This window comes from Myotis lucifugus, unplaced genomic scaffold (genome assembly GCF_000147115.1).
Source record: "Myotis lucifugus unplaced genomic scaffold, Myoluc2.0 scaffold_145, whole genome shotgun sequence".
Lineage (NCBI taxonomy): Eukaryota > Metazoa > Chordata > Mammalia > Chiroptera > Vespertilionidae > Myotis > Myotis lucifugus.
Window position 1 is genome coordinate 542,567 of NW_005871193.1, and position 10,642 is coordinate 553,208.

Consider the following 10,642-nt stretch of genomic DNA (forward strand, 5'->3'; position numbering starts at 1 on the left):
AGGAATAACATGGCGGGGGGGTCGCTTGTTGCCTTCTTTTTGTTCTCTTCTACCCTTGAATTCATTCATCCCACTGGTGTTCATTGAGCACTTGCTATATGCCATGTGTTGTTCCAGCCGCCTAACTACCTTTGCATGCGTTTCATCATTTCTTCCCCTGACAAAGGGATAAAACAGGCGCAAACTCTACGAAATGGCTAATGGAAAGAAGCTGAGTGCCCCTGGGACTAGACTCTGCTGATCCAGCCAGGCACCAGCTAGTCCAGCAAGCTCCTTTAGGAAACCCCAGTGTCAGGGAGTGCCCGGGCCACGCTGTCCTCTCTCTGCCAGCCTCCATTAACAGGCTCCGCCCAGAAAAACGCCTTTGTTCTGTGTGCGGGCACTCTGAGGGCTCCCAGCTCCTGGCAGCTCTGCCCTCCTACCCCTTCTCCCCTTTTGGCTGAGTCGGAGACCCAGGAAGCCCATGAGTAGGCTCACGTGTGTGTCTATTTGTACACCTCTGGGCAGAGGCGCCTCTTCAGGCTCCCTGTGCTTTGGGTTCCTGGTTGGAAACTCCTTGCTCCTCTCCCTTCCATCATATCCAACTAACAGAACTACACAGAGCCCTGAGGGAGCCCTGAGCTCAGGAGGGCGGGCTCCACTCTGCCCAGACTTGCCCGACCCCTCCCACTGGGAAAGGGCCACCCTGACAGTGTCCATCTCTGCGGGCCACCTGGCTTCACACCTGTGCACGTCATTAACTTCACAGCCTGTGGCTACTCCGCCTCGTTGAATGGCAGATCCCCTCCCCCAGCGCCTCCCGTGTAATCCACACCCGCCTGCCCGGCCCCCTTCTGAAGTCATTAGTGATGCAGCAGAATGGTCTTGGCCCCAGAAGTGATTTCCTGTCATCTCTGCTCATTAATTCTCCCCATGTCTTTGCTAACCCATGAGTAACGCTCCCCACACCTCTGACTGTTCATCGGGGTCTCGTGGCTTCATCTCAGCTTCCTGTCTCCAGGGTCCCCAAGAGCAGCTTATCTGCCCTGTGGCCCCAATGTGTGCCTCCCTTTCTCCCACTGCTGCTGAGATGGCCCCCCAGGGTCCATCCAACTGGCCTCTGGGGTCCCACCACAAGATGCTCAGGGAACAAACCACTCGCAGCTCAGGCAGCCCCACCCACTTCCGGGGAACGGGGAGGGAAGCGGCTCCTCTTGGCAGGTCCTTCCAGAAGCAGAGCTGCTCACCCATGTGCCCGTGGGGCCCAGGAGCCCGAGCTTCCTAACACACTCTCTTAATGAAGCCCAGCCCTCGGGTGGTTTCGGCTGGGAGGGTGCGGGCGCTGGTGCCTCTGAGGGAAGGGGACAGCCAGGCGAGATGACATCTCTTCCTAGCCTGACAGCCTTGGCCTATCTGGGTCAGCCCCCGGGACAGGAGCTCAGCCATCTTGTTCTGTCCTATTTCAGCCCGAGGAGTTTCAGAAAGAACCCCCAGCTTCATGTACCCCCAGGGCACCGCGAGCAGTCAGATGGTGCTGCGCGGCATGGACCTGCTGCTGGAGTGCATCGCCTCCGGGGTGTACGTACCACTTCACCCCACTTCTGGCCACCCCCCTCAGGAGGCTGGGGAGGGAGCTTGTGCGTGCTCTGTCCGCCACGTTTCGGGGTACAGAGGAGAAGCACACAGCCCTTAGTGAGGACTTTGCAAAGCATAGCCCTCTGCATCCCATCCTGGCCATCTCTCTTTGGATAGTGAGGAAAGGAGATGGGCGGGCGTGCTGCACAGGTTAGCATCTCTGCGGCCTCAGACACGTCCCTCAGATGCTCTGCGCTGAGCCGCCCTCTGTATGAGAACAGCTGTCGGAGGACAGGTATCCCTGGGCCCACGTGCCTTTAAGGACCCCTGGGCTCCGTAGGAGAATTGCAGAGCCACGGTTTGTCATAAATCCTTGTTTCCTGCCCGGTCCCTCTCCCAGCCCCACACCAGACATCGCGTGGTACAAGAAAGGCGGGGACCTCCCATCGGACAAGGCCAAGTTTGAGAACTTCAACAAGGCGCTGCGCATCACCAGCGTGTCCGAGGAAGACTCGGGGGAGTATTTCTGCCTGGCCTCCAACAAGATGGGCAGCATCCGGCACACGATCTCGGTGAGAGTAAAGGGTACGTTGTGTGTATTTCTCATTACGATGATTTTGCCAGCCCTACACGCCACGGCCACCCTTTCCTCTGAGGGTGGCTGGGGCAGGGTGAGCGGGGGAAACTCAACACTCTGGTCCGTGGCAATAGTGACCTCTCAGGGATGGTGTCACCCTGGAGGTGAGAGTGTGTGTGTGTGTGTGTGTGTGTGTGTGAGAGAGAGAGAGAGAGAGAGAGAGAGAGGTGTTGAGGGAAGAAGATGTGACTATAGCGCAACTCTCTGGGGCTCCCTCAGCAGGTGGATGTCATGGTCTGTTTGATTCACACCCAGAGCCTTCTCCTTTTTCATTTTGCATTCCTGTTCACAGTGTGTCATCTTCTCCCTGTGCTGTCTGTGTTCTGTGCTTGTTTCTTTTTAAAAATGGGGAGTCATCATGGCCCAAACTATTTTTTTAAAGCCACGTCCCTCCCCTAAAAGTGTAGCTGGCCCACCTGAGCCCTCATAAGCAATAGAACACGTGCCTTTGTGGATTCCAGCCACGGGTGCCGGGGGACACCAGTCACTTCTCACCGGGCCGGATGGGTGACTGGGGTGATGAAGTCTGATCCCACAGTGTAAGAACTTTCTTAGCACACACTCAGTTGAACTTGTGACCTTGGTTTCAGCACTCCACTCAGACCAGAGGTTCTTAATCTTTTAGGGCAGTGGTTCTCAACCTTCCTAATGCCGCAACCCTTTAATACAGTTCCTCATGTTGTGGTGACCCCCAATTTCATTGTTACAAATTGAACATAATGAAAGCATAGTGATTAATCACAAAAACAATATGTAATTATATGTGTGTTTTCCGATGGTCTTAGGCGACCCCTGTGAAAGGGTCGTTCGACCCCCAAAGGAGTCGCGACCCACAGATTGAGAACTGCTGTTTTCGGGGGTATCAAGAGCTATGGTACAAAGAACCCTGTTCTCAGAAAAATCCACATCTATTTGTATATATAGAACGCCGCAACGACCAGAATGACTGGTTGCTTTGACGTGCACTGCGGCCCGATCAGCACCCCCACCCCAATCAGGGGTGGGGCCGGCCAGCTGACCTCCCACGCCCGCCCCCCTCCACTGGCCCGGCCCAATCAGCCCCAATAAGGGTGGGCCAGCTGACCTCCCACGCCCCCCCCCTCCACTGGCCCGGCCCAATCAGCCCCAATAAGGGTGGGCCAGCTGAACCCCACCTGTGCATGAATTCATGCACTGGGCCTCTAGTATCCATATATTGGTGAAATTTTCCAAACAGTTGAGAGGGGTGGCCAGCTATGAGCTTCTGCTCTACCCAAAGCTCAGTGCCTAAGAGAGTGAGTGTATGTAGCAGGCCTTTCCTGAACGGTCTCATCTTGCAGCAGCAACAACAGAAATCCAGAGGGCCAACCCAGTGCCCGCCTTCCCACTGTCCCTGGCTGGGCCCCTGGGTGCCCATCATGAACACCAGGACCTCTTAAAGCATTTGCCCCTGGAACCTCCCCTGAGGATTCCGATTCAGTGGGTCTAAGGTGGGCCCTGGCCTCCATGTTGGTTAAAAGCTCTTCAGGGAACTCTCATGAGCAGCCCCAGTTTGGAACTCTTGTTCTGTGAACTCAAAATAGGCAGGTCGGCATCTCTGGTGTTGAGCCGGCCGAAGGCAGGCTGGACTGAGCCATCCGTGAGGATGAGCCCCGGGCGGGCGCTGAGGGCTGGGCTGGCGCTCAGAGGCTCCTGTCTTCTAGAGGAAGCCCGTCTGCGCCATCTAACTCCTGCCTGTGCTGCCCTTGTCTTCCAGCTGCTCCCTACTGGCTGGACGAGCCCAAGAACCTTATCCTGGCTCCTGGCGAGGATGGCAGGCTGGTGTGTCGAGCCAACGGGAACCCAAAGCCCACTGTCCAGTGGATGGTGAATGGGGAACCTTTGCAATGTGAGTGACTAGCCATCGTCTCCCCTGGCTGCTCTCCCTGCCATCAAAGGCTCCCGATCTTGTCCCTGTGGTGCCCCTGGTTGTTCCAGAAGTGAGGGAGCAGCCACCTCTTTGGACATCTCAAGAGGCAGGAAACCTGCCCCGTGCCTGCGTGAGAAGGCAGGGGCCTGGGGTTCTCTCTGTGTTGAGGGCATTTCTGCTCCCTGGGGGTTTTCATCTATCTCTGCTTTGTGCCCTTAACAACCACAGAGCCCCGTTCAAGGTTTGGGGTCTGCAGCTGCATCTCCTGAGAGTTTGGGCTCTGCGTGATGTCCGGAGCTCGGAAGATAGAGTAGAGCTCAGTAACCCACTGTGGTTGGCTGCCCGGGTCCGCTTTCTGCTGAGGGCAAACGAGGAGGCGGGGTCACGGGACAATATGGACGATCTGGTTGGATATGAGGAAGCACCTCCCCATGAGAACAGAGGCGCCCGTGCAGTGTTCAGTGTACACAGACGTGGGGGAGAGGTCGTCCTGCCTGGATGGCTGGAGTAGGGGATCCAAGGCCCCTCAGCCAGAGGGCTGGGTCAAGATGGCCCATCATTCTCTCCAGGTGCATTTACTTTTAAAATGTCCTGTCATTACTTTCTCTAAGGGGTCCGAGGGAATGCAAAAGGTGATGTCAACCAGATGGGGCAAAAAAAAAAAAAAAATAGATGGCGAGAACTCAGAGCCTAACTCAAGAGCAGCCGGTGGGGAGGCAGGGGAGGCAGGTGCAGGAGAGGGTGAGAGCACCTTTTTAGACCCTTACTGCGTTCCAGCCACTGCACTAGGTGCTGCAGCCCTGTTCTCTCTTTAACCTCAAACACTAACGTTGAAGAAGCGAGGCTCTGATGGTGCCGTGAACTGCCCGAGGTCACGTGACCAGTAAGGAGGCAGCTGTGGGTTGCTGTGGGAACTCAGCATGCCTACACCACCTAGCACTGAGCACACATTTATCCCCAGTGACTGTCCCTCCCCTGGACGCAGCAGAGACAGGGACGTGCCTGTGGGGGCGTGCCTGTCCTGACAGCCTTTGGGGACAAGGCAAACAGAGGCTGTAAATGTCAGAGCCCCCAGGACTCGCAGCTGAGCCGTGGCCCTGGAAAGGGCACCCGTCCCTTACGGGGAGTGACCGGAGGAAAGGTGGGGCCATGGGCATCGCTGGGCAAGGCGTTAAGTCACTGGCATTGCCGGCCTCGGGCCTTTTTGCTGAGTGCGGAAGGGTGATAAGGATGCTGACCTTGACTTCACTTACCGCCTGCTGATTCCCCAGTTCCGGCTCAGACTCGCTATCTGTGGAGTGGCGCCCACGGGCCAGACCCTGAGTCCTCCTCGGCCGACTGCCGCGGTCGGTCTGAGCGATCCCAGATGAGTTCACGGACCGAGTAAGCCCAGTCCTCTGGCCCAGTCCGGAAATCTCACAGACGAACGTCACCTCCCGGTGATGAAAGATGAGAAAAGCGGCAGTTCTTACATTTCTAGAAAACGTGTATTGTACAGCCGTTACCTTTCTCTTCTCCTAACCCTCCTAGACAGGGGAGCGGTGGGAGTACTTCCTCTCCATTTGGCAGGTGAAGGAAATGAGTCCCAGAAAGACTGGATTTGCCCCAGATTCCAGGCCGGATGCACCCGTGGGCGTGGAATGTTCCCTCTGCGCCGGGGAAACCTTGGCTGGGACCGTGGGTGGCTTTGGCGGGTAGAAGGACTGTGCGGTCTTTAGCAGGTGTAACTTGGTGAATGTCTGCAGGAAGCTCTGCTCTGAGGATGGGCAAGTGGCAGGCCTACCTGGTTCCTTAGTGCTTCGTCCTTTTCAGAGCAGACTTAAGTATATGCACATTGGATTAAAATATTCACAACAGTGATCATCAGTATGGGCCGGGCCCCCTGCCAGCGACTTTACACCTGCCTGAAAGCTCAGGTCATCCTCATAAAAGCCCCACAAGGTGGTAGTTATCCGCCTTCTGCCGACCGGAAACTGGATGCTGGCAGGAATCTGGTTAGAACTCAGACCCCTTTCTGTTGCCACAGCTTAGGCATCAAGCCACACCTGCCCAGCTGTAGGTTGAGCAGGAATTCATATCCCCATTGGACAGACTGAGAAATAAACTCCAGAAGGTTCGATGAAGGGCCCCACGTCGCCCAGCCACACAGTGGTGGGGCCGGAGCGGGGTCTTCTGCGAGCCTTCCGGCGCTGCTGCCTCCGTGACACCCCATCGTGCTGGGGAGCCCCGCACAGAGCCCCAGGTTCCCCTCGCCTGCCCTCACAAGAAGCGTCTTTCCTCTCTGTAGCGGCACCGCCCAACCCAAACCGCGAGGTGGCCGGGGACACCATCATTTTCCGGGACACGCAGATCAGCAGCCGGGCCGTGTACCAGTGCAACACCTCCAACGAGCACGGCTACCTGCTGGCCAACGCCTTCGTCAGCGTGCTGGGTGCGTGTCCCGTCCCCCCGAACCCCTGCAGCGCTGCTTCTCCGGGTGGTCATGTCACGCGTGGGCTCATGTTCCTCTCCGGAGACCGGCCGGGCTGGCGGGGGGGAGCGTGGAGACTGGAGATGAGATGTGTGGGGAGGAGGGAGGGCTTAAAACCCACAGAGCCAGGTGTGCAGACACAGTGCATTCCCCGCCGGAAGTCAGCCTCGGTCCCTCCTTCCCTGGTGTCACCCAGTGGGCCTGTCTCTGTCTCGTCTCCTTGGGGTGTCCATGCTGACTGTCCTGGGGTCTGAGCGGGTCGTGAGCGGGAAGGGGTCCTGAGATGTTTGCAGCACTCCTGGAGCAGGGAGGGGCGGTGGAGGGGCAGATGCAGAGCCTGCTGGGTAATTGGGATTGGAAAGAGGGTCGGTCGGGAATGGGGAAGCTTCCTCCTCCCTCACCTGCCCTTTGGAGGCTTTTTAGAGGAGCCATGTGGTTAGGGGCAGGTGTGGCACTGGGAAAGCTGCTGTTGGGAGGAAGCACGTAGAGATAAGACCAACGGGAAAGGGATGGAAGAGTGAGACCCCTACCCAAGAGCCCTGTCTGGGAATTGCAGACGTGCCGCCTCGCATGATGTCCCCGCGGAACCAGCTCATCCGGGTGATCCTGTACAACCGCACGCGGCTGGACTGCCCCTTCTTCGGGTCCCCCATCCCCACACTCCGATGGTAAGTCCCGGGAGACCAGGCCTCCCAGCAGGGGTCATCTGCCTCACCCTTTGTCATTCCCATCTGCCCATAATAACTATTCAGCAAGGGGCAAAGCTGGGAGGAAGTTGGCAGATCAGCTGGGTCAACCCCCTTGTTGTGCACAGAAGGAAACCGAGGCTCGGGGAGGGGCAGGCACTGGCTGGGGCTACTCCGTGGTTGGATGAGGGCTCCAGGCTCCGAGTGCGGGGCTGCGCCCGCTGCCCACACCGTCTCTCTCGCGTGGTTGGCCCCGGGGCGCGGGGCCAGTCCTTTCTCAGTGTGTGGCCCCGGGGCGCGGGGCCAGTCCTTTCTCAGTGTGTGGTGTGTTCTGCTGCTGTGTTGTGAGGTTTAAGAATGGGCAAGGGAGCAACCTGGATGGTGGCAACTACCACGTCTACGAGAACGGCAGCCTGGAAATCAAGATGATCCGCAAAGAGGACCAAGGCATCTACACCTGTGTCGCCACCAACATCCTGGGCAAAGCCGAGAACCAGGTCCGCCTGGAGGTCAAAGGTAAAGAGGGGGTTGGCAGGTGGAGGGCAGGGGACAGGGGTGGAGCTGGGGAAGGAAGCTGTCTTCTCCAGGTTGCCCGCGTGTGTGTTGCACTTTGGAAATGCACACGCCTAATGTCTGATCCCTAGCGGGACACTCCCAGGGGGTCTGGTTCTCCCAGGGTTCCAGCTGGCCTGGGTGCCGGGACGACACCGAGTCCTGTCCGCCTGGTCCCCATGGCATTAGGAAGGACAGCCTACCCATCCCGGCTTCCACCGCCACCCCAGGAATTGCATCATATCTTCCCAAGCCAGATAGAGAGGATTTGGGGTGGTTTACTGTCGGGGATCACCCACACCAGGCTTTCCCCCATTCACGCAATGGGAGACTCTTTCTCCACCTCCCTCGCTCGGTCTACCCTGGAGGTCATGCCTGTCACACGGGGTCCACGCTGGGATGACGGGCAGAGAGCGTGTCAGTGCCGAGCGCCCGGCTTTCTCCGCAGACCCCACCAGGATCTTCCGGATGCCTGAGGACCAGGTTGTCAAAAGGGGCACCACCGTGCAACTGGAGTGTCGGGTCAAGCACGACCCCTCCCTGAAGCTCACGGTCTCCTGGCTGAAGGACGACCAGCCGCTCTACATCGGGAACAGGTCTCCGCTCCGCCCTAGCCCCTTCCTGGTGCTGGTCCGGGGTTTGAGACACTGCAGAACCTAGGGATAGGGAGCCTGTGTCCTGCCTGTCCCTGAGGAGCTGCTGGGCTGGGCATGATGGCCTCAAGGGAGACCCGCCCCCCTGCACCCTCTCCCCCTCTCCCATCAGCTCTCTGCTTCTCTTTCCTTCTCTTTCCAACTCCTTTCTCTCTTCACTGTTCTCCCCTCGCTCCTTCTCTTTTCCTCCTTCCTTTATTGTGACCCCTCCCTCCTCTTCTGCATCACAGCCAGGAGCCCCCCTCCTCCCCCAGCTTCCGCCCTGACCGCAGCGCCCCTGTTCTCCAGCAGAGGGCAGGGTTGGCCCGAGCCACGTCTGTGAATGTCTGCAGAAAGCTCTGCTCTGAGGATGGCCAAGTGGCAGGCCTACCTGGTTCCTTAGTGCTTCGTCCTTTTCAGAGCAGACTTAAGTATTTCACTAGCCCCAAGCCTGCCCCCTTCCTCATCCCAGATGCGGATTTAGTGGGTGTGGAGGAGGGCTGGGCACCAACAGTGTGTACACCTGCCCACAGGTGTCTCTATTGTGCAGTCAAGGTCCGAGCCTCCCTCCGCAGGGCCCTTTGCGGTACCTTCTCTCACCTCCGGGCCCTGAGGTTGCCTTAGGCACCAGCTGTTTCCAAGGACCATCTGGGTTTTGTGGGGGTGCCCCCTGAGGGCAGGCACATCCTGGCACTCACTTGCTGCTCACACCTGCCTGCTCTTTGGTGCCCTCCCTCTAGGGGAGACAGTTCAGAGACCAGCCTGGGCTGGTGATAGAACTGGAGAATGGGAAGAGGAGGGGTCTCCCCTGCCTTTTGGGGGTGGGTCTAAGGTGGGAGGGAGCGCAGCACAGGAAGGCACAGAGAGCAGGTGTCATTTGAGGACTGAGCGCGGCTCAGGGCCACGTCGGCCTCTCCCGTGTTCCTTCTCCCCTTTATTGAGCACCTTAAGTGCTGGGGAGCGCCCTGTCTCCTAGGAGGGGCTGCGGCTGCCCAGCCCAGCCTGGGGCTCCCCTCCCCTCTGACTCACCCCCCATCCAGGGAGAAAGCAGCAGGCGGTGCCCAGCACTCCCCTTGTCTCTCCCGTTGCCCCCCACTCGCCCTCCTCCCAACCCTCGGTGCCTTTGCAGGATGAAGAAGGAGGACGACTCCCTGACCATCTTTGGGGTGGCTGAGCGGGACCAGGGCAGCTACACGTGCGTCGCCAGCACGGAGCTGGACCAAGACCTGGCCAAGGCCTACCTCACCGTGCTAGGTAACTGCCGCTGCCCGAGGCACTGACTCCTCGCCCTTCCTGCAGCCACAGAGGCCGGGGCCCGGGACAGTCCTGTGGTCCGCGAGCCACCAGCTGTGGCAGTCTCCTGCCTTTGATCTAAGGGTTAGGACGCTGCTCCTTGTGAAAGAAGCTGTGTTCGATGACTTGCCTCCTAAGTAGAGCTATTAACTCCCCGTGTTCTCACCTGCATGAGAGCGGGAAGGTGGACAGGGGTCCTGTGGCGGTCATTTTTACCAACTTTACAGCTAACTCTAAACCACTAAGTTCATTAAAACGATCCATCATTGAAGCAAGACTGAACTTTGTGTTTGTCCTTCCAACACCTCTGCTGGCCTTCCTCCCCTCCCCGCCTCCCGATGGGATTTCACAGGGCGCTGTGCACGCAGCAGGGCGACCCCCACCTCGTCCAGGTTGCGCTGGACATACGAAGCCATCCCAAACCTGGGGAGGGAGCCGGTCCCGTCCAGGGCGGCAAAGTGCCCATTGTCCCTCATCACCTCTGTCCTCTCTCGGGGCCCCACTGCCCTTACTCTTAGTGCACTCTTGTCCCTTCCCCAGTGGAGGCACACGGTCCCAGGAGATGGGGCTCAGGGGTGATGGGGGCTCTGGGACAGGAAGGAGGTGGTGGAGGCCCGGGAACAGGAAGGAGATGGGCTCAGGGTGATGAGGGCCCTGGGACAGGAGGGAGATGGGCTCAGGGTGATGGGGCCCTGGGACAGGAAGGAGGTGATGGGGCTCAGGGTGATGGGGCCCTGGGAGAGGAAGGAGGTGATGGGGCTCAGGGTGATGGGGCCCTGGGACAGGAAGGAGATGGGGCCCAGGGTGATGACGGGCCCTGGGATAGGAAGAAGGGAGATGGCTCAGGGTGATGGGGCCCTGGGACAGGAGGAGATGGGCTCATGAGTGATGGGGCCCTAGGAGAGAGGGAGATGGGCTCAGGTGATGGGG

General features: G+C 58.7%; 1 protein-coding gene across 1 annotated transcript in view; it reads left to right on the forward strand.

Annotated features, from left to right (window-relative positions):
* NFASC (neurofascin) overlaps window positions 1–10,642 on the forward strand; it is a 76,096-nt gene that overhangs the window by 24,882 nt on the left and 40,572 nt on the right. Inside the window, exons 7-14 of the mRNA XM_023758993.1 lie at window positions 1,446–1,557; window positions 1,955–2,139; window positions 3,927–4,058; window positions 6,367–6,510; window positions 7,106–7,217; window positions 7,585–7,751; window positions 8,236–8,383; window positions 9,549–9,673. Coding sequence (XP_023614761.1) covers window positions 1,446–1,557; window positions 1,955–2,139; window positions 3,927–4,058; window positions 6,367–6,510; window positions 7,106–7,217; window positions 7,585–7,751; window positions 8,236–8,383; window positions 9,549–9,673 — 1,125 coding nt within the window. The remainder of the gene's footprint in view (window positions 1–1,445; window positions 1,558–1,954; window positions 2,140–3,926; window positions 4,059–6,366; window positions 6,511–7,105; window positions 7,218–7,584; window positions 7,752–8,235; window positions 8,384–9,548; window positions 9,674–10,642) is intronic.